At 48.9% G+C, this 23502-nt stretch overlaps 2 protein-coding genes across 2 annotated transcripts; both read left to right on the plus strand.

The window, feature by feature from the left end:
- Positions 1–585: 585 nt before the first annotated feature.
- LOC100595172 (tubulin polyglutamylase TTLL13P) lies at positions 586–16181 on the plus strand. The gene is made up of 15 exons (XM_004093178.3): positions 586–862; positions 1707–1974; positions 2318–2358; positions 4021–4139; positions 6513–6643; positions 6909–7065; positions 7855–7998; positions 8349–8434; positions 8751–8982; positions 9453–9637; positions 12712–12897; positions 13198–13375; positions 13672–13851; positions 14454–14757; positions 15424–16181. The coding sequence occupies exons 2-15, from the start codon at positions 1718–1720 to the stop codon at positions 15669–15671; spliced, it is 2448 nt and encodes an 815-aa protein (XP_004093226.3). The 5' UTR covers positions 586–862; positions 1707–1717; the 3' UTR covers positions 15672–16181.
- Positions 16182–16350: 169 nt separating this feature from the next.
- On the plus strand, positions 16351–22904 carry NGRN (neugrin, neurite outgrowth associated). Its single transcript, XM_012507318.2, has 3 exons — positions 16351–16577; positions 16989–17099; positions 21882–22904. Exons 1-3 carry the CDS (start codon positions 16414–16416, stop codon positions 22480–22482), a joined length of 876 nt encoding a protein of 291 aa, XP_012362772.2. The 5' UTR covers positions 16351–16413; the 3' UTR covers positions 22483–22904.
- The last annotated feature ends 598 nt before the right edge of the window (positions 22905–23502 follow it).

Genomic DNA, 23502 nt, shown 5'->3' on the forward strand with positions numbered 1-23502 from the left:
AAGGCGGTTTGGTTATTCCTTAGGGGAGCTGTCTCAGTCCACCAGAGGGAAAGCCTTGAAAGGCGCGTGGCCTTACCATGGCTGTCACTCTTGAATGCACAGGCTTTGCTAACTAAGAGTTACTAAAGAATTGAGCCCGGCGTGGTGGCGCGCTCCTGTAGTCACAGCTACTGGGAGGCTGAGGCAGGAGGATTGCTTAAGCCCAGGAGGTCCAGGCTGCAGTGAGCTATGATGGTGCATTCCACTGCACTCCAGCCTGGGTGACACGGCAAGACCCCGTCTCAAAAAAAAAAAAGAATTGAGGAAAGGCAAACAGGTATTTGTCCTGATCATATGCTTGGCCAAATTCCTTGGCCCGGGGTTTAGGGAAAGATGGGAGTGCGGTGAGAACTGGCTTCGAAGCGGGAGGGCTGCAAGTCCCATGATGCACCGGAGGAATCTGGCCTCGAGGCCAGCCAGCTCCAAAGGGCAAACGCTGTCGCCCCCGCCCAAGGTGGCCTCGGCCGGCGCCCAAGTGGGTGTAGCTGCGGGAAAGCCCCGCCCCCACAACGCTTCTCCAATGGGAACTGCCCTCGCGTCCATGGCAACGGCGGCGGCCTCGGGCCTGCTTAAGGAAACGCTGTCCCTGCAGCCGCCGCCACGGCCGCCGGGGGCTAGGAGTGAACCCCTGCGGGGGAGCAGGTTCCCCCTCGCGATCGTGGGGACAGCCAGTCCTGTGAAACGAGGAGGCGGTTCCGGACGCCCAGAAACGCCCAGGGAGAACTGGAGCCGGGGGAAGAGGGGACATGAGCGGCCAGCTGAGTCCAGCCCCAGGCCGCTAGGGGCGGACCCAGCAGCCCCTCAGCTCTCCTCGGAACCACGGGTGGGCAGTCTCCACCGTCACAGCCCAAAGGGTCTTAGCCATCGGGTGCCTGTCCCTAGTGTGTACACGTGCAGAAAATGAGTCGTGGGAGAGGGAAAGGGCCAGCGTAGGGGGCTTTTAGTCTTCAGCTGTATTTTATTTTATTTTATTTTATTTATTTATTTATTTATTTAGAGACAGACTCTTGCTCTGTCGCCCAGGCTGGAGTGCAGTGGTGTGCTCTCTGCTCACTGCAACCTCCACCTCCCAGGTTCAAGTGATTCTCCTGCCTCAGCCTCCTGAGTAGCTGGGATTACAGGCAACGCACCACCACGCCCAGCTAATTTTTGTATTTTTAGGAGAGGCGGGGTTTCACCATGCTAGCCAGGCTGGTCTCCAACTCCAGACCTCAAGTGATCTGCCTGCCTCAGCCTCCAAACGTGCTGGGATTACAGGCATGAGCCACCGCGCCTGGCCGATTCAGCTGTCTTTTAAAGCGAAGGTCCCCCCAGCACTCACAGTCATCCTCTTTCCCAATCAGGAACAAAAGGGTCATGGTCATGGCCCGTACCATCTGTGTCCAACTCCTGAAGGCACCCCTGTGCGTTGTATGATCCAGTGTGATCCTGGATGATTGGGGCTTGTCATCAGGGAATCCACATCTCACTGGTATCTTCCACCCCCATGCACCTCCACCTACCTGGACACATCCCATTCCTCAGTGAAACTGTTTTGTCCTAAAGGGACAGCAACATTCCCTTATAACAGCATGAAGGTCGTTCTGGTGGATTCCTTCAGGCCCTCTAGGGCCTGAGGGAGGTCTGAGGTCTGATATGCACTTCATTCCCACCCCCCAACCCCTCAGAATCTGAGAGAATGGAGCCGAGTACCTGTAGGACCAGCGAATCAGAGGAAGACTATGTTGAGGAAAAGGAATCTGAGAATTGTGTTAAAGAGGGAGCTACCATCCCCTCTAACTCTTCACAGCAGGCCCTCCTAAAAGCTGACTATAAGGCATTAAAAAATGGGGTTCCCTCACCCATTATGGCCACAAAAATTCCGAAGAAAGTCATAGTCCCAGTTGACACAGGCGACTTAGAAGCTAGGAGGAGGAAGAGAAGGCGGAAACGCAGGTAACTATTCCCTAGATCCCCTCAACTGCCCAGCTCCAGGGGGTCACCCATTGGCCTCCCTTCAACATTTGGAGGAGCTGGGATCTCAGATCTTCCCTTTAGCCTACAAAAGAGGACAAGAAATGCTGGAGCATCATTAACCCTTTGATACAACAGAAACAAAATTCAGAACCATTTAGGCTGGCTCATTTTGGAATCCCAGCCTGTTCATGTCATCCTGGTCTGTCTTTTAAGTGGCTTCTAGAGAAAAGGAATTGTGTTGTGAATTTGTTGGATGTCTCTTCATCTGAGTACCTGTCCTTCCCTCCCACTCTGCCTGATTTATGCTATTCCTCTATTCCAGATCCCTGGCCATCAACCTGACCAACTGCAAGTATGAGAGTGGTAAGCACCCAGCCTGTCGCTCACACTGTGGTGCATAACAGGGTGCCTACAGCTGCTGTTCTTCCTCTGGAATGGACCCCCGATCAGGCTTCCAGCCCCTGGGGCCTGGCAGGCTTGCCTATAACCTGTACTGAGCTTCCTAGGTGTCCTCTGCCTCAGACACTGGAAGCTGAGATGTTGCTGTTCCAGGTAGTCTCAGTGTTAGGGAGGGTATCTTCACAGTAAACAAGAAAAAAAAAAAAAGAAAGTCCAAGAGCCACTACTGCCCCACCCTTCCCAGATTTTATTTATTTATTTTTGAGACAGAGTCTCGCTTTGTCATCCAGGCTGGAGTGCAGTATTGCAATCATAGCTTAATGCAGCCTTGAACTCCCGAGCTCAAGCCGTCTTCCTACCTGAGCTTCCCAGTAGCTGGGACTACAGGCCTGCACCACTATGCTCAGCTAATTCTTTTTTTTTTTTGAGACCAAGTTTTGCTCTTGTTGCCCAGGCTGGAATGCAATGGCGTGATCTTGGCTCACTGCAACCTCCACCTCCCAGGTTCAAGCGATTCTCCTGCCTCAGCCTCCCAAATAGCTGGGATTACAGGCATGTGCCACCACATCTGGCTAATTTTGTACTTTTAGTAGATGGGGTTTCTCCATGTTGGCCAGGCTGGTCTTGAACTCCTGACCTCAGGTGATCCACCCACCTCAGCCTTCCAAAGTGCTGGGATTACAGGCGTGAGCCACCGTGCCCAGCCTGCCCAGCTAATTCTTAAATGTTTTGTAGAGACAGAGTCTTGCTATGTTGCCCAGGCTGGTCTTGAACTCCTGGGCTCAAGAGATCCTCCCACTTCAGCTTCTCAAAGGCCTAGGATAACAGGCAGAAGCCACCATGCCAGACCCTTCCCAGATTTTACCAGAGATGAGACAAGCTTAAAACAGTTTTTTCAAGGAAGATTTGAAGAGACTTCAACAATTAAGAAAAAAAAAAATCTCCAGCTAGGTCCTTCCCCTAATATTCCCTCTGGCATCTTTATAAGGAGCCACACAAGTATGGAGTGTGAAGTGCCAGTGTGAACCCTACCTAGAGGCAGCTCTCCAAGCCATAAACATCCCTGATTGAGAGATAAGACTGACAGGAGCAGCCAGGCGCAGTGGCTCATGCCTGTAATCCCAACACTTTGGGAGGCCAAGGCAGGCGAATCTCCTGAAGTCAGGAGTTCGAGACCAGACTGGCCAACATGGTAAAACCCCGTCTCTACTAAAAATACAAAAATTACCCAGGTGTGGTGGTGGGCGCCTGTAGTCCTAGCTATTGGGGAGGCTGAGGCACGAGAATCGCTTGAACCTGGGAGGTGGAGGTTGCAGTGAGCCGAGACCGTGCCACTGCACTCCACCACAACAAGGGCGAAACTCCGTCTCAGAAAAACAAACAAACAAACAAACAAACAAAAAACCAGGTTCTAGTTTTCTCTGCTAGGTATTTTGGAAGGGCCCTGACGGCCCCTAAGAACTTGAGATTGTCATGTGGTAACTAAAGTACAGGGCTGAGGCAAGAACTACCTCCCTCTTCAACCTGCCCTCGTGTCAGGTGTATACCTTACCTGACCCAGCTACACAGTTCCAGGGCTTGTTGCTCCTGTCCATGCTGGCACTACTGATCTCCCTGTCTCTGCAGTGCGTCGGGCAGCTCACATGTGTGGCCTGAAGGAGGTGGGGGAGGATGAAGAGTGGACTCTGTACTGGACAGACTGCGCTGTCTCGCTGGAACGAGTCATGGACATGAAGAGGTTTCAGGTACCCATCTCCTGACCTGAGAGCCGACAGGGGCTAGGGCCCCAGAATGACTATTTCCACCTCCTTGCCCAGGCACCCAAGACTCTTACTCTTTGTGGCTGTCCCCTTGTGCAGACAGGAAAGACCACCCCCAGGGTCTTCTTTTCCAATGGAAAGATCTCCTCTTGGAGATCTTGGGTTTCTGGAATTACCCGAAGGAAGTGTCTGATGGGCACATCCTATCTCATTATTTGCACTTTGCTTGGTGGCATCTGTGTGTAGCTGGCCCTCTCCAGGGTGGGTGAGCCCATCTTAGGGAGAATACTGGGAGGCAGCTTCAGAGCTAACAGCAGGGCCAGTTGAATGATCCAGCCTTCTAAGCAACTTAGCTTAGCATTCCACATCCATTAGGAGACTGCGGGGTCCTGCCTGGTGGCAAGAAATTCAGGAATGATCCACCGGGGTCCACAAGAATAGAACTGCCTTGTGACATTTTTATTATCCTCTAATTGGGCATTTGTGGTGATCAGCAATAAAATAATTTAAAAGAGTCTGCAGGCTTATTCTTTGGGGAAGCCAGGCAGGAAGTTGAGGAAATTAAAACCTGTCCCACAACTAGTCTTGGGAGAGGTGCCCAAGAGAGAAAGCAAGTGCTAGAAGTTCTCAAGAAGCTCCAGAGGAGGTTGGGTGTGGTGGCTCACACCTGTAATCCCATCACTTTGGGAGGCCAAGGTGGGTGGATCACTTCAGGTCAGGAGTTCGCTTGAACCCAGGAGGCGGAGGTTGCAGTGAGCAGAGATCATGCCACTACACTCCAGCCTGGGTGACAGAGTGAGACCCTGTTTTAAAAAAAAAAAAAAAATGCTGGGCACAGTGGCTCACACTTGTAGTCCCAACACTTTGGGAGGCCGAGGTGGGCGGATCACAATGTCAGGAGTTCAAGACCAGCCTGACCAACAGGGTAAAACCCCATCTGTACTAAAAATACAAAAATTAACCAGGCGTGGTGGCACACACTTGTAATTCCAGCTACTTAGGAGGCTGAGGCAGGAGAATCACTTGAACCAGGGAGGCGGAGGCTGCAGTGAGCCAAGATCGCATCATTGCACTCCAGCCTGGGTGACAGAGCGAGACTCCATCTAAAAAAAAAAAAAAAAAAAAAAGAAGCTCCAAAGGAGGGGCATTTGTAAAATGAGGACTGCAGGCTGAGCACAGTGGCTCATGCCTGAAATCCCTTTGGGAAGCCAAGGCGGGCAGATTGCTTGAACTCAGGACTTTGAGACCAGCCTGGGCAACAGGCAAAACCCTATCTCTACCAAAAATACAAAAAGAAAAAAAAATTAGCCAGGCGTGGTGGTGCATGCCTTTAGTCCCAGCTACTTGGGAGGCTGAGGCAGGAGGATCCCTTGAGCCCGGGAGGCAGAGGCTGCAGTGAGCTGAGATCATACCACTGCACTCCAGCCTGGGCGACACAGGGAGACCCTGTCTCAGGGAAGGGGGAAAAAAAAAGGATGAGGATAACAATAAATTAGCAGCATTTATTGAGGGCTTACGGCACAACAGACTCCGTGTTAAGTGCTTTTATATTATTACCCCATTAAATCCTCAAGAACAGCCCTGAGCAGCAGATACCCCTTGGTTAGGACATGGAGGGTCAGAAATACTAAGTTCATACAGTGACGGCAGCCAGTGATTGGGAAACCCAGTGGAGAGCACTTAGCATACTCTTTGTGGCTGTCCCCCTGTGCAGACAGGAAAGACCATCCCCAGGGTATTCTTTTCCAATGGAAAGATTCTCTTCCTGGGTCTCTGGAATTACCTGAAGGAAGTGTCTGGTGGGCACATCCTATCTCATTATTTGTTCTTTACTTGGTGGCATCCCAGATGCTGCCACCCATCCGGCAGGACAGAGAAGCCAGGGGTTTCTGGCAGGCACCAGGGCGATGCCATGCCCTCTGTGGGTGTCATGGTATCACATTCCTTGGGGGTGGTTCTTAGTTTCATTTTATCTTTTGTGTCTTTTGGGGAATGCTTTCGTCTCATTGTCTGCTTTGTGCTATCATGCATTAGTTATTGTTAGAGGACTAGGCCTGGTGAGGGATGTTAGAAGGTGAACTGTGGAAGCCACAGTCTTGGCTAGGTACATCCTTTCTCACCGCCCCTCATTTGCTGAGCTCAGTGTGGATGTGTGTGTTCGGTAGGAGTCACAGAGGGTTTTCTCACCTGCCTTAAGGAATCTTCCTATTTTTGCGCTTGGGGTCCTTGGTGCAGTGCTTACCTCCACTGTGACTTCTCCCTTAACCTTCCCAATCCTCCTCCACTGCTTCCTGGGATGCCCAGGTGCTAGGAAATGCCACTTACTCTGGGAGCTCATACTAACTGGCTGTGTTTCAGAAAATCAACCACTTCCCTGGCATGACAGAAATCTGCCGCAAAGATCTGCTGGCTCGGAACCTCAACCGCATGTACAAACTCTATCCCTCTGAGTACAACATCTTCCCCCGCACCTGGTGCCTCCCCGCAGAGTGAGTGGGTCTGGCTTCCCATGCTGAGATACCAGGGGGAGGAAAAGGGTTGCTCTCAGAGTTCCCTCCAGGCTTGGTCTTGTGACCTAGGAATGTCTCAGAGGGATGGAAGTGGAACGAGAAAGTTTCAGCTGGTCAAAGAAAAGAGGGTCTGAGACTGAGTGCTCCAGGAAGAGCATGGACTAGATAGCAGGAAGAGCTCCATGGGGCCCCAGGAAAGCCATGATGCACAGAAACCTTTTGACCAGGCCCTCTCTGCACATAGCTACGGGGACTTCCAGTCCTATGGTCGTCAGCGAAAAGCCCGCACGTATATCTGCAAGCCAGACAGTGGCTGTCAGGGACGTGGCATCTTCATTACCCGAAATCCCCGGGAGATCAAGCCAGGAGAGCATATGATCTGCCAGCAATACATCTCCAAGGTGAAGGATGCCTCAGGACCACCAGCCTTCCCCAATCCCCAGCACTGGGCTGCCTCATCTCTCCCAAAACCAGGGAGGAAGCTGGTCTTAGGCTTCTACCCTTCCCACTAGCCCCGTTTTCCTGGAGGCAGTATCCAGCCATGGTTCAGAACCAGCCGCCTGGGGTTGAATCTCAGCTTTCCACTTCCCAGATATGTGACCTTGGGCAAGTTTCTTACCCTCTCTCTGTGCCTCTGTCTCCCTCTTTCTTCCTTTCTTTCCTTCCTTCTTTCTCCCTTTCCTTCCTTCCCTCCTTCCTTTCCTTTCCTTTCCTTTCCTTTCCTTCCTTTCCCTTTCTCTCCCTCTCTCTCTCTTTCTTTCGATGGAGTCTCACTGCGTTGCCCAGGCTGGAGTGCTGTGGAGTGATCTCGGCTCACTGCAACCTCCACCTCCCAGGTTCAAGCAGTTCTCTGCCTCAGCCTCCTGAGTAGCTGAGATCACACGCGCCCGCTACCACGCCCAGTTAATTTTTGTATTTTTAGTAGAGGTGGGGTTTCACCATCTTGGCCAGGCTGGTCTTGAACTCCTGACCTCGTGATCCACCCTCCTTGGCCTCTCAAAGCGTTGGGATTACAGGCATGAGCCACCATGCCTGGCCTCTCCTCATTTATTAAGTGGGAGTAATAACAGTAACTACTTTACATGGTTATTGTGGAAATTCAATGAGCTGTGTATGTGAAGCACTTACAACAGCACATAGTAGGCACTTCAAAAGTGTTATTATTCCCTCATGGGTTTGCATGCTCCCAGCCCTTCCTCATTGATGGCTTCAAGTTTGATATGCGAATCTACATCCTGATCACATCCTGTGACCCTCTCCGGATCTTCATATATGAGGAGGGCCTAGCCCGTTTTGCCACCACGCCCTATGTGGAGCCCAGCCATAACAACCTGGTAAGCGGACTGGGAAGCACTCTTCTTTCCCACTGCCATGAGTGCTGAGGTTCTCTAGAGAAACATGGTAGACAGGTTTGTCATTGTTACCAAAGAACAAGGAATGAAGCCAGCAAGAGCTGCAGCATCTAGCTGGGAGGCAGGTGGTTGGTAGGTGGTGAATGAGAAAAGCACCCGGAGGAGCCCAGCACACCCTCTTCCCCAAGATCATCCAGAATAGCAGTCCTCTGGTGGAGAGAGACAGGAGACAAGAGATCCTTGGGAGGGGTGAGGAGCAACAAGGTAATGAAGGGCTGGAGAGGACGGCCGCATGCAGACAGTCTGAGACCACAGGGCCACTCTCTCCACAGGACAATGTCTGCATGCACCTGACCAACTATGCTATCAACAAACACAATGAGAATTTTGTCCGGGATGGCGCTGTGGGCAGTAAGAGGTACTCCCTACTCTGTTTTTTCCTGTTTCCTCTGCCCCTTAGCCCCATAGTCCCAGTAGCCCATGAAACCGAGCTGGCTCTTGGGAGGCTAATTGCCCAGGGAAACTCAGCCTTTATAGACCCTGTCCTGTGCCTGCACTTTGGAGCTCTAAGTGCAGCCCCAAACCCCACCCTGATAACTAGTCCCTGCTCCAAACTGCTAGCAGCCCTTCAAAGCCCGGGCATGCAATTAGCGTTAGTGTGAGGGAGTGTCCTGCCTACAGCCTGGCCCCAGTGGCCTAGAAACTGGCCTTCCTCTGAGCACTGGGCCTCGCAGGAAGCTGTCAACACTCAACATCTGGCTGCAAGAGCACAGCTACAACCCTGGAGAGCTGTGGGGGGACATCGAGGACATCATCATCAAAACCATCATCTCAGCCCATTCTGTTCTACGCCACAACTACCGAACCTGTTTTCCCCAGTATCTGAATGGAGGTACATGCGCCTGTTTTGAGATCCTTGGTTTTGACATCTTGCTGGACCACAAGTTGAAGCCCTGGCTGCTAGAGGTGAGGATTATCTCCTAGGCTTTGCAAAACCAAGGTCCAGAGGCCTCCTTGAATAGGACACCTGGGACAGGGGTATACTCAGGTGGTGGAACACAGAATGGGAGAGTGAAAGCCCTGGGGTGAGCGGGAATCAGCAGAAGGCATAAGATCTCTACCCTTTTGACCTGCTGAGTCAAATCTTGGTGGTTTTTGGCCTCTACCATAGGAATGCAGGTTTGGGATCCCCAGTGCCCTAATGTAAGTCTTTAGGGACACACTATCTGAGAGGCAGGCAAGCTGATTTGCTCTCACTGGTCTGTGAATTGGAGATCTCTATGGCAGAGTTTTGTGGCCTTGGAAGCCAGAGCATCCAGCCTCCCTGGCTGAGGCCATGGGACAGGAATATCTTAGACCCTCTAGTTATGCCTGCAAGAGGCCACCACCTGCTCAGGTGGTCTGGGAAAGGGGTGTATAATGACTCCTCCTGGCAGGTAAACCACTCTCCAAGCTTCACCACGGACTCACGCCTTGATCAAGAGGTAAAGGATGCACTTCTCTGTGATGCTATGACCCTTGTCAACCTCCGGGGCTGTGACAAAAGAAAGGTGATGGAAGAGGATAAGCGGCGAGTCAAGGAACGGCTCTTCCAGTGCTACCAACAGCCAAGAGAATCTAGGTGTGCTAGGTGTCTGCCATGTGTTTAGTTCTTCATTATGCCTGAGAGTAAAAGTCCTCCTTTAGATGAAGAATGTGGCCTGCGGCTGATTTGCTATCAAAAACAACTTTTTGCATAGATAATATGTTCATATTTGCATTAAAAAAAATCACAGGGCCAGGCTTGGTGGCTCATATCTGTAATCCCAGCACTTTGGGAGGCCGAGGCAGGAGGATTGCTTGAGCCCTGGAGTTCAAGACCAGACTGGGCAACATGTGAGACTCTGTCCCTAAAACACAAAAAAGAAACAAAAGAATAATAATTAAAAAATAAAAAATTAGCTGGGCATGGTGGCGTGCCTGTATTCCCAGCTACTCAGGAGGCTGAGGTGGGAGGATTACTTGAGCCCAGGAGGTCCAGGCTGCAGTGACCCATGTTTGCACCACTGCACTCCAGCCTGGGCAACAGAGTGAGACCCTGTCTCAAAAAAAAAAAAAATCATATATCATAGATAAGTTCAAAATTTTAAAAATACAGAGGATAGTCTTCCTCCTCCCCTTCTCCTCCAGGTACTCAGTTTTCCTCTCTGGAGCCAATCAACATTCCTACTATCATGTGTATATAGTAAGCATTTAATATATATGTATTTATACAAAATATTTTTCTCCCTGCCTACTCAGACAGAGGCATAACTTTCACACTGTCTGCACCCTGGTTAGGAATGTATTTTAGAGCCATTCTCATGTTAGCACATAAGGAGCTTTCTGTGGTTTGATTAGCTGGTTTGTTTTTCTAACAAATCTCCTTTAGAAACCAGTTCCTGAGAAACTTTGTAATAAAGAAACACAGAAAACAGTTTAGTCATTCAATAATAGAGAATCGTTTACATCCGTGTTGGTCACCCATTGTTTTCTTTGTAAAATGAGTGACAAACATGGTAACTGGTTACCGATACTAAAATTGTAATTTGTTAATGATACATACAAATGAATTTGAGTAGATGTACAGTTATCACTATGATCACATTGCTCTTCCCACTTGCATTCCAATATGCAGGGGCAATGTGTGTTTGATTCCCCATGAGAGCCACAGGACCTGGGACACCGTAAGCACTCAGGTGTCTGCATGATGAATGGAAGTGAAGTAGAACTGTAATATACTGGCTATTCCTACAAGACTGGACTGTGTACCTGAGGGTCATGAAATGTGTCTTTCAATAAGGAAAAATGATTGAACAGTACTGGACTAAATAAACAAGATACAATCATACACTAGAGTACTAGGCAGCCATTTAAAAATGTTGTGGCCAGGTGTGGTGGCTCACGCCTGTAATCCCAGCACTTTGGGAGGCCGAGGCGGGTGGATCCCTTGAGCTCACGAGTTTGAGACCAGCCTGGGCAACATGCAAAACCCTGTCTCTACAAAAAATACAAAAATTAGCCAGGCGTGGTGGTGTGTGCCTATGGTCCCAGCTACTCAGGAGGCTGAGGTGGGAGGATGGCTTGAGCCTGGGAGGCTGAGGTGATAGCGAACTGAGACTGCATCACTGCACTCCAGCCTGGGCGATAGAGTGAGACCTTGTTTCAAAAAATTAAATTAAAAAATAAAATAAAAATATTGTTGTATTATTTCATTTTCATTTGAAGAAAGCAAGCAAGCAGCCAGGCACAGTGACTCAGACCTGTAATCTCAGCCCTTTAGGAGGCCGAGGCGGGCGGATCAGGAGGTCAAGAGATCGAGACCATCCTGGCCAACATGGTGAAACCCCATCTCTACTAAAAATACAAAAATTAGCTGGGCGTGGTGGTGCATGCCTGTAGTACCAGCTACTCAGAAGGCTGAGGCAGGAGAATCACTTGAACCCGGGAGGCGGAGGTTGCAGTGAGCTGAGACTGTGCCACTGCACTCCAGCCTGGGTGACAGAGCAGGACTCTGTCTCAAAAAAAAAAAAAAAAAAAAAAAAAAAAAAAAAAAAAGGGAGGAAGGAAGGAAGGACGCACGCATGCACGCACAAGCTAGTGAGTGGCAGAGCCAGGATTCAAAGTCAAGAGGTCCTGCCTTAGATCCATGCTCATAATCAACATGCTAATTGCAGAGTAAGATTATGGGAGGCTTTATCTTCTTTATGCTCTTCTAAATTTTCTGTAATGAACACATATTACTTTTTTCTTTTTTTTTTTTTTTTTGAGACTAGTCTCACTCTGTCATCTAGGCTGGAGTGCAGTGCCGCGATCTTGGCTCACTGCAACTTCCACCTCCTGAGTTCAAAAAATTTTCCTGCCTCAGCCTCCCAAGCAGCTGGGACTACAGGCACACGCCACCATGCCCAGATAATTTTTGTATTTTTAGTAGAAACAGAGTTTTGCTATGTTGGCCAGGCTGGTCTCGAATTCCCAACCTCAAGTGATCCACCCGCCTTGGCCTCCCAAAGTGCTTGCATTACAGGCATAAGCCACCATGCCCGGCCACTTTTTTTTTTTTTTTTTCAAATGGAAAGCTTATATCAAAACATATGTTACTTTTACAATCACAAACCTAAAAGACTATGATAATGGACTGCTAGCTTATGAGTAGACCCCTCTCCACTTAAGATGAAAATCAGGCTGAGTACGGTGGCTCACGCTTATAATCCCAGCACTTTGGGAGGCCGAGGTGGGTGGATCACTTGAGGTCCAGCCTTGCCAACATGGTGAAACCCTGTCTCTACTAAAAATACAAAAATTGGCCAGGTATGGTGGTGTACGCCTGTAATCCCAGCTACTTGGGAGGCTGAGGCAGGAGAACTGCTTAAACCTGGGAGGCAGAGGTTACAGTGAGCGGAGATTGCGCCAGTGCACTCCAGCCTGGGCAACAGTGCAAGACCCTGTCTCAAAAAAGAAAAGAAAAGAAAATCAGATTTCTGGAAGTCAAGGCTATTTTCATGGCTACCCACATGTGACGCTGGCCAAAGATGGGCTTGGCAGCTTTCCCTACTTGGGCAGGGGCCCGGGAGGTCAAGAAGCCAGCAGGAGGGTCTCCAAACCTTAGTCAGTCTTCCTTTTCCTACTGAACATTCCCACAGCCCTCCTCTGACTCACTGAGCTTGCTTTCCACAGGAAAGAAAAAACTGAGTCATCCCATGTGGCAATGCTGGACCAGGAACGATATGAGGATTCTCACCTGGGAAAATACCGGCGGATCTACCCTGGGCCTGACACAGAAAAGTATGCCCGCTTCTTCAAGCACAATGGCTCCCTCTTCCAGGAGACTGCTGCTTCCAAGGCCAGAGAGGAGTGTGCCAGGTACTTTGACCGACATTCTCCTCTGCACACCTAGGTGGGGACAAGTCCTGAAGCTGCACTGCTTCCCAGCATGGAAAGAGGAAGCCAGACACAAGCAAAGAGGAATGGAGCTATAAATCCTATCAGACTCTTAGTGACTCTTTTCAGTTTAGTAGGTTTCCTATCTTCCCCTCTCATTGCTCTCCCATCAGTCCTAAGAACAGACTGTAATTTCCTACTCTTTCCTCATCCCCATTTTTCCTCACCCCTCTTCTCCCCAACACCATTTCTCTAGTGTCTGAAGCTGCTGTGTCTTGTCAGGCAGCAACTAGAGGAGATCCGCCTTAAGCAGGAACAGCAGGAGACCTGGGGTACTAAGAGGCGAAAGGCCAAGGCCCAGAACCAGGGTGAATCAGCTGGGGAGAAAAGCCGACCCAGGGCAGGGCTCCAGAGCCTTTCCACCCGCTTGGCTTACAGGAACCGCAACTGGGAGAAAGAGGTGCCAGGGGTTTTGTAGCTCTTGTCTTTCTGCAAGAAAATGGGTTGGGACAACTAGAGAGGGGAATGAATCTCTGCTGTCCTCTCCTCCCCATGCACAAGAGAGAGAAGAATTCCTAATCAGTAAATTGAATCTGATCCTTTGGAAGATGAAGTGAGAGAATGGACAGCAAAAGGAACCTTCCTGGGTCAGGGAAGGGATAAGGGTAGAGTGGGCAGGAGGCCTGCAGCCATCCTGGGCGATGGTTTGGGACTTATCCTTGGAGATCCTGCATTTCTCTCTCATGTACCTTGTAGCTGCTGCCGGGACAGCTGGACACCATGAGGCCTCAAGAAATTGTGGAAGAGGAGGAGCTGGAGCGGATGAAGGCCCTGCTACAAAGGGAGACTCTCATCCGAAGCCTGGGTATTGTAGAGCAGCTCACCCGTCTGCAGCACCCTGGCCCCCAGGGCCAGAAAAAACTTCATGAGAGTCAGGTGAGGGTCCCTGTGAAGTCTCCCAGAGGAAAAGGGAACAAGGGCTGTCATCCCAGGTCATGGTGGTGGTCTCAACAAAGGAGGCTTGTGTGATGGTATCTGTCAGTGGAGCCTGGGAAAGCAGAGTGCGCTAGCTGGACCTTGGGAGAGGGTCTGTTGATTCCTTTTGTGTCTGTTCCCAAGCTCCTTTGTTTTAGGTATGACATCCAGCAAAGTGCAGCTCCAAACCTTCTCATTTACTAGAAACTTGCTCTCTATATTCCTGTCCCAAAATAACCCCACACTCATGACTGACAAATAACAAGGCCACCACCCTCAGTGGCTTCTGTATAATTTTCTCCCCAGTACCGCCAGTGCCCTGGCTCTAATGGGAGATAAGTACAGAGATTTGGGCCAACAAAAGAGCTGCCGCTTTCACTATTCCCTGGGCTAGCTGTTGGGTCTTCTGTTTTTGTTGAACCCCAGAGGAGTATCTGGTTAAATAGTGGCCACGGCCTAGAAGAGATTTTTTTTCAGTTACCTCCTTCTTCCAACGCTCCATCCAAACTTACATAAAAATGTGGTAAGGGGCTGCTCTTCTCCTCTAGCCTAGATTTTGTTAGGACAGGCTGGGCAGTCAAGAACTGAAATCTATGAGTCTGGTCCTATTGGCGCTCCTAAGAGGGGCTGCCACAGAGCAGGGCGCTCCTCATTTCCTGCATCCAGTTCTGCCCCATGAATCAATCCCCAGGATCTTAGGGGCACTGCCAAGCATGAATGCTGCAATCCCACATGTTCCCCGGTGCCATCTGCAGCCCAAAAACTTCAACTGGACAGGAGAGCCGGCAGCCATCTACTCCTGTTCATTGTCAATGAAGAAAGCTGGGAGGCGCTATTTTTCCAATGCCAGAATCAGGCTCACTAGCCGTAAGTATGCAAAACTAGCTTTGGTCATTTTGACCTATGTAAATCCCACTAGCAAGCACAGAGCTTGGATGCCCCTAACATATAATATGGCACTTCCACCAGTGTAAGAATGGGGAAGTTAGGGTACCCATTTATTTTCTCCTTTTTTTTTTTTTTTGAGGCAAGGTCACGCTCTGTCACCAAGGCTGAAGTACAATGGCTTGATCTCACTTCACTGCAACCTCCACTCACGGGCTCAAGTACTTCTCCTGCCTCAGCCTCCTGAGTAGCTGGGACTATAGGCACACACCACCATGCTCAGCTAACTTTTGTATTTTTTGTTTTTGCCATGTAGCCCAGGCTGGTCTTGAACTCCTGATCCACCCAACTCAGCCTCCCAAAGTGCTAGGATTACAGGTGTGAGCCACCACACCAGGCCTATTTAATCCTTTCTGTACACTAGACCCTGGTGATAGAAATGGCAGAAATACAGTCCTAGCACTCAAGAGGTAATAGGAACATGGACAAGAAGACATACCATACCAATTACAATACAGTTGGGAAAGACAGTGGAGGGAAGCATGAGATGCTCTTCCTCTGTGTTGGTAATTGGGCCACAGTTGGGAAAGAGGTGAGCAAATCTCTTCTGTGAATACCAACTCAGGGACATCCATGTTTCCACTGCAGAAGGACAAGCCAGCAGAAGGCTAGAAGCCATAAACCGAGTCCTGGCAGGATCAGTGCCACCCACTTTAACCCCGAAGCAGGGCTATTTTCTGCAACCAGAAAGAGTGGCATCTGACTCATGGACTGAATGCACCTTGCCCTCCATGGTAAACTCTGAACACAGAGCAGCCAAGGTTCCCCTCTGCCCTGCGTCTGCACCCGTGCTGCAGCGTTCCAGAGCACTCCTCAACATCAATCAGTTCAGGTAAAAGCAGGAGGGAAGCACTCTACCTCTCCTGGAGAACTTCCCCAGGTTTCCAAAGGGCATTCAATCTTTGCTAAATGAAAGACTGCCACCAAGTTCCACTTTGAAAAGCCCTGCCCAGGAACCCCATTTGTATAAGGCAAAATACAGACACCAAGAATTCCTCAATACCCTAAGATTAACTGGGGATCGGAAAAGACTAGAAGATGAAGAGGCGCCAAGGCCAGCCATGTACTCATTTCTGCTCATCAAGCCTTAGCCTGGGTTTCTCGCTAGGTGACGGGTCTGAACCCTAGGTGCGGCCCGGGGCTGGAGGCCATCCAGGAGACAAAGAGCCCCTTTCCCAGAGGAGCCGAGTGCCCAAGGCACTGGGCTGTCGCCGTCAGAAGACTGCCGAGCGGAAGCCCTGCCCACCGAGGTGGCGGAGACAGGCAGGCCTGGGCAGCCGCTGGGGCGGAGGGACGGCTCTTGGAAACTGAATCCGTACTTTAATTAAAGTTTATGCAGTTTTCCAGGAGCGTCCTGTACCTCATTTCGGCCCTCACGTTTCAGGGAAGCCCTCTCCACAGCTACAGCCAGAAACGGTGGGCCACTGAGCAGCGTGGGCCCAGATCTTACCCCCACCAAGTGAAGCGGGAAATACTTGCTACTAGCCAGCTTCCGGCCCGCCCCTTCCACTTCCGGTCTTACCCGGCTACTTCCGCTGCTGTTTTCTAGCCGACTGCAGAAGGCTGGTTTGCGTCGACATGGCGGTTACGCTGAGTGTCTTGCTGGGCGGGCGCGTTTGCGCTGCCGTCGCTCGCTGTGGGTTCGCGACCCGGGGGGTGGCGGGCCCAGGCCCTATTGGCCGGGAGCCGGACCCCGATTCCGACTGGGAGCCGGAGGAACGGGAGCTGCAGGAGGTGGAGAGGTATCGGCTTCTCCCCGGGCCCTCAGCTTGAAGCAGGGCCTCGCGCCCCGGCGCCCCAGGCCGCGCCCCCTTGGCGCCGGGTGTCCTGCCGCTGCTTGCGCAGCGGCAGTTGTTTCTTCTTACCCGTTGTTAGGGGCGCAGCGTCAGGTGTTCAGCTCCCCTGGGACCACTGGTCCCTTCTTTAGTGACGTATTTCATCGTCAGTTTAGAGAGTTCGGCATGCTTACAGGCAGTTATTGTTCTAGGTGTTAGCTTTCTGGGTGTACAGAGCAGCTCTAAGCCGGCAACATGGCCCGGTTGCCCTTGCGATCAAAGAGAAGAGGGCTGGGCGCTCCATGATTTAGCCTGAGACTCTTCAAACATTGATTCGGCTTCCACGCATGGCTTCTGCCATTGGTTCTTTCCCCCCAGCACCCTGAAACGACAGAAAAAAGCAATCCAATTCCAGAAAACTCGGAGGCAAATGGAGGCGCCTGGTGCCCCGCCCAGGACCCTGACGTGGGAAGCCATGGAGCAGATCCGGTAAGACTCAGGATACGTTGTTTGTATCTGCTGTGACGAGAAGTGAAGGATACTGGAGCCCAGAACACGGGTTTGGCTTTTTTGATACTGCTTTTATATTTTCGTTTACTTTTTGTCATTGAAATTTATTATCAGAAAAGTAGAGTAATATAACGAACTTCCCTAAATCTTTCATTATCTAGATTTAATAGTGTTTTGTTTTGTTTTTTAAAGAGACGGGGTTTCGCCATCCCCTGGAACTCCAGACCTCAAGTGATTCGCCCGCCTCGGCCCCTCAGAGTGCTGGGATTACAGGCATGAGCCACTCACTGCGCCCCGCCTGGTTTTAATGGTTTTTAACGTTATGACGTGGTTGGTTCATTTTTGCTGAAATTTTTAAATAGTAAATTGCAGACATCACAACGTTTGTCACAATGTAGATCATGACGTTCCCAACCTAAGGTATAGGGATGCTGGTGCTTCCATAGTTAGGTGCATTTTTCTGAAGAGAGGATCTATAATTTAGGAAAGCTTAAAAGAGATTTTAAGTTTTTTTGTTTTGAGTAGGTAAAGTATCACATATGGCTCAACATCCTAACAGTATAACATGGTATACACATTGAGAATTATTTGTCCCACCCACACTTCTGTGGATACTTTTTTTTTTTTTTTTTTTTTTTGGTAAATGGGGGTCTCTGTCGCCAAGGCTGGAGTACAATGATGTGATCACAGGTCACTGCAGCCTCTACCTCCTGGGCCGAAGCCATCCTCCCACTTCGGCCTCCCAAGTAGCTGGGACTACAGGTTCATGCCACCATGCCTGGTTAATTTTGTTTATTTTTTGTAGAGACAGCCTCATCATGTTGCCCATGCTAGTCTCCAATTCCTGGGCTCAAGTGATCATCCCACCTCAGCCTCCTAAAGTGTTGGGATTACAGGCATGAGCCAGTGTGTGCAGCCGTACTATTTTTGATAGTTTTTCTCTACCAAAAACCAGGCTCCGTGCCCTGAGTGAGCCACTGTGCCTGGCCCTCAATTCTTTTTTATAGATGGTGTTATTGTATTTTTTTGAGGCAGTATATGACAGTGGTTTTTAATTTTTATTTAAACAATTTTTTCTCCTATTTATTTATTTGACAGAGATGGGGGTCTCACTGTGATGACCACGCTGGTCTCAAACTTCTGGCCTCAACTGATCTTCCCATCTCGGCCTCCCAAAGTGCTGGGATTAGAGGCGTGAGCCACCACGCCTGGCCAGAATGCATTATTTAACCTGTCTTTTATTGTGGGCATTTAGTTGGGTTGTTTCCATTTCTGTTGCTCACTAATAGTGCCCCAGTGAATAACTATGTATGTGTATCATTCTACATACCTGCCAGGAATATTTGTTATATACATTCCCAGAAGTAAGGTTGCCAGGTCAAAAGACATGCATTTGCATTTTGATAAATATTGCCAAGTAGCCCTACATGGATTATGTATTATTTTTCATTTCCATCAGAACTACTCTGGAATTGAAATTTAAAATAAAGGGGGTTCTGTAGAGCTGGTCAAGATTTTGTGAGCCTGTAGCACCTTCTGGGTCCTCAGTCAGGTCTATGTCCTCTTTTTTTGTTTGCTTGTTTGTTTTTTGTTTGAGGCAGCCTCACTCTGTCGCCCAGGCCAGAGTGCAGTGGTGAAATCTCAGCTCACTGCAGCCTCTGCCTCCGGGTTCAAGAGATTCTTGGGCCTCAGCCTCCCGAGTATCTGGGATTACAGGTGTGCACCACTACACCTGGCTAATTGTTGTATTTTTAGTAGAGACAGAGTTTCACCATGTTGGCCAGGCTGGTCTCAAACTCCTGACCTCAGGTGATCCACCCACCTCGGCCTCCCAAAGTGCTGGGATTACAGGCATGAGCCACCATGCTGGCCTCTATCTCCTGTCTTCAGCAGTAGCTTTTTCGAACCTTCTACCTTCCTGCTTATCTCCCTTTTTTGTCGTCAATAAATGTCCTTTTCAGAGAAAAAAAAACAGTCCATTAAGTAAGAACTTTCAGCTTCCTGGTCTACCTCTTTGCCCACTACTCTCAAACTTATACTCTACTCCCATCTCAGAGGAAATGGGAGCCCTTCACTTGTCTGGGACCAATTCTCTGTATACTTTAGGTCGTATTTCTCCTTCCCTGCGTAAGATTACTCAGGGACCTCTGTCCTCAACCTAAAGCTCTCTCTCATTCTTTTGTTCCCAGCTGGTTCCCAGGGTGCCTACCCTTTGTTTGTTTGTTTGTGTCACTGCAATAAAACTGCCCTCCTTAAATCCATCAGTGACTTCGTCAGTGCTAGGCTCAAATGACACTTTTTAGTCTTTAGCTTCCTTAATAATTCAGCAGCATTTGCCCTTGTAAAAACTGCCTTTTAAATTAAAAAAAAAAATTTTTTTTTTTTAAATGAAGACAGGATTTTGGCATGTTGCTCAACCTGGTTTCCAATTCCTGAGCTCAAGCGATCTGCCTGCCTTGGCCTCCCAAAGTGTTAGGATTACAGGTGTGAGCTATTGCACCCCGCTGAAACTGCTTTCTTTCCCCCCACCCCCCCATTTATTTATTTATTATTTATTTATTGACACTGATTCTCTCTTTTTATTTATTTTATTATTTTTTTTTTGAGTCGGAGTCTCACTCTGTTGCCAGGCTGGAGTGCAGTGGCACGATCTTGGCTCACTGCAACCTCTGCCTCCTGGGTTCAAGTGATTCTCGTGCCTCAGCCTTGCGAGTAGATGGAATTACAGGTGCACACCACTACACTGGGCTAGTTTTTTTTTTTTTTTTTTTTTTTTTTTTGTATTTTTAGTAGAGGTTGGGTTTCAGCATGTTGGCCAGGCTGGTCTTGAACTCCTGACCTCAAGTGATCTGCCTGCCTCGGCCTCCCAAAGTGCTGGGATTACAGGTGGGCGTGAGCCACCATACCCAGCCTTTTTTTATTTTTATTTTACTTAAAGTAAAATTTAAGTTCTGGGGTACATGTGCAGAATGTGCAGGTTTGTTACATAGGTGTACATGTGCCGTGAACTGCTTTCTTAAAATTCTCTTCTCCCTTGACTCCAGGGTATCATGCCCTTCTGATTTTTTTTTTTTCTTTGTTTCTAGGGCTGCTTTTCTCAGTTTCCTTCCTGGGCTCCTCTTCTACCTCCTATATCTTAAATATTGTTATTTCTTAGAGTTGTGTCCTTGTCATTTTAGCTCACTCTGCATATTTCCCTGCCTGATGCTAGCCACTCAGTCACCCCTGCTATTGGTTTATGACTTCCAAATCTGTCATCTCCAGTTCATATTTTTTTTCCTGAACTCTAAAGGCATATATTCAACTGTGTACCAGACATCTCTGTTTTGGATATCACAGTTTCCTCAAACTCAGCACGTACAAAATAGAATTCATCGTTGTTCCCTGACAACTTCATTCTGTTCCTGTTTTTCCTATAACCTACTAATTACCCAAGCTAAAATCCTGAATCTTGGCCTTGATGGTTCTTCCCCCAATATGTAGTCCCTTAGTACCAAGTTGTACTATTTGACTTTCCTAAAATATTTCTCAGCCACTTTCCTCCTATGCTCCATTGACTGTCTCACTTGAGGCTGTCTGGATTACTGTAAAAGCCTCTTGACCAATCTTTCTGCCTATACTTTTGTCACTGAAAAACTACCACTAGGTTGAACTCCTTTTTTTCTTTTTTTAATAGAGATGGGATCTCACTGTTTCCCAGGCTGGTCTCAAACTCCTGGGCTCAAGCAATCCTCCTGCCTCAGCCTCTCAAAGTGCTGGGAGTGAGCCATTGTGCCAGGCTGTAGGTTGATCTTCAAAATGAAAATGTATCTGTGGCATTCCACTGCTTAAAATTTTTCCTTGACTTGCTGTTGCCTTGGGATAAACTGCAGACCCCTAAGTGTGATCTATCTCTTATCCTCACTGTCAGTTCCCAACAAAGGTGATGTGCCGCTTTGCATTTCACGAGCTATTCACTTCATCATCAATACCTTTCATCTCTCCTTCTCTCCTCCCTTCTGCCAGCTCATTACTCCTTTCATCCTTTCAGACCAACTCTAGCTTGGACTTCATGAAGCAATTCCTGGGCCTGGCTGTAAGTGTTCTTATTCCCTATATCTGGGTCTCCCTCCTGGGGTGCTGTCTTTGCATCCTGTGCTATAACATACTTTACCGTAATGTCATTCATTGTGTCTGTCCCCACTTCCAAACTATGTAAAGGGAAGGTCAGTCCTCCTGCATCCCCAGGATCTAATGTGGTATTAGATGTCAGTGAGAGGAGCTGAGTTGATGTGAAATGAAGTGACCTGACTGACAGTGGTCAGGTGTTGCTGTTGACACACAGGAATGGAACACAGCCATTTAGCTAGCACAAGATAGGGACTACATTTGCGGTTTTTCAAGCTCTCTTTGTTTTTTTGAGAGAATCTCACTCTGTTGCCCAGGCTGGTGCAATCTCGGCTCACTGCAATCTTCACCTCCCAGGTTCAAGCGATTCTTGTGCCTCAGCCTCCCAAGTAGCTGGGATTACAGGCATGAGCCACCACGCCCAGCTAGTTTTTGTATTTTTAGTAGAGATTGGGTTTCACCATGTTGGCCAGGCTGGTCTCGAACTCCTGGGCTCAAGCGATCCGCCTATCTCGGCCTCTCAAAGTTCTGGGATTACAGGTGTGAGCCACCATGCCAGGCCTCAACCCCTCTTCTTTATCATAGGTATTGCGAGTTAGATGTTCTGATAGGAGACTTCTTCACAGCTTGCAAACCTGCTCCTTCTTCCCGTAGGTATTTACGTGAGGAATTTCCAGAGTCCTGGTCAGTTCCCAGGTTGGCTGAAGGCTTTGATGTCAGCACTGATGTGATCCGAAGAGTTTTAAAAAGCAAGTTTGTACCCACATTGGAGCGGAAGCTGAAGCAGGATCAAAAAGTCCTTAAGAAAGCTGGACTTGCCCACTCGCTCCAGCAGCTCCGGGGCTCTGGAAATACCTCAAAGTTGCTCCCTGCAGGCCACTCTGTATCAGGCCCTTTGCTCATGCCAGGGCATGAAGCCTCATCCAAAGACCCGAATCACAGCACAGCTTTGAAAGTGATAGAGTCAGACACTCACAGGACAAATACACCAAGGAGATGGCAGGGAAGAAATAAAGAAATCCAGGACCTGGAGGAGAGCTTTGTACCTGTTGCTGCACCCCTAGGTCATCCAAGAGAGCTGCAGAAGTACTCCAGTGATTCTGAGAGCACCAGAAGAACTGGCAGTTGTGCGTTGCCAAGTGAGCAGAAGCTGGAGGAGTTGAAGGCAGAGGAGCCAGGTAACTTCAGCAGCAAAGTAGTGCAGAGAGGCCGAGAGTTCTTTGACAGCAACGGGAACTTCCTGTACAGAATTTGAGTCGGTGCTTGGCTTGTGGAGATGCCTCGTGAAACACAGCTGGGCAAGTATTAATATATATGGAACAGCCTGGATTTCTGCTTATGGATAAACCACCTTGGAATAGGAAGAAGTGTTGAGCCTGGACTGTGGGAGGAAAGAGCTGCATGGATAGATTCAAGCTTCCTGTAGTAGTGCTCCCAGTCTGACCTCTGTTAGACCTTCAGTACTCACTCTTCTTGCTTGGGTTCTCTGTATGTTGAAAACCAGCCCATGTTGCATGTGTTGTTACAATTTTCTGTGATACTTGCAATTTATGTTTGAGAGGAAGTGAAAAGTTCGGCTTCTGACCTCATTTCCTTCTTGATCAGTGAACGCTAACATTTTGGGGGACAACTTAGTCCATTGGTTTTCCTTACAACAAAATAAAGTAAAATGTAGCAGTCTGCTTTTTTGGTGCTCTCTGGGGTGGGATGGTTTACCTGTGAACCTTGGAGAGTGAGGGAAGGACAAAGGCAGAAAGGAAGGATCCCTGATAAGTAAACATTGGGAGAGAGATGGAACCAGAGGAATTTCCCAGCAAAGGGCTCTGTGCAGAGCATCCTGCTTAGTGATGGATTCTGACAGCCAAAAACTGGACGCCTTTTTCTTAGTTGCTGGGGTTCTGGCAGAGATTGGGAAATGAGGGGTTGGCAGAAAATACAAAGCAGGCAAAGGCTTTAGGGCCCTTATAATCTCTAGCCACCTTTTAAAGTTTATATTAAGAGCTGAGCATGGCAGAATGTGCCTACAGTCCCAGTTACTTGGGAGGCCGAGGTGGGAGAATCGCTTGAGCCTCAGAGGTTGAGGCTGCAGTGAGCTATGTGCACCGTCCAGCCTGGGGTAACAGTGAGACCCCCATCTCTAAATAAAATTAATCTTCAATTATGTCTCATTATACAGTTTACTTAACCAGATTTCTACAATGGTGCCATGATGTAGGCAATCCCAGATTAAGAGGTCCCTTTTACAAGTAAGGAAATAGACTTTAAGATGGCTGCC

This window comes from Nomascus leucogenys, chromosome 6, assembly GCF_006542625.1.
Source record: "Nomascus leucogenys isolate Asia chromosome 6, Asia_NLE_v1, whole genome shotgun sequence".
NCBI lineage: Eukaryota > Metazoa > Chordata > Mammalia > Primates > Hylobatidae > Nomascus > Nomascus leucogenys.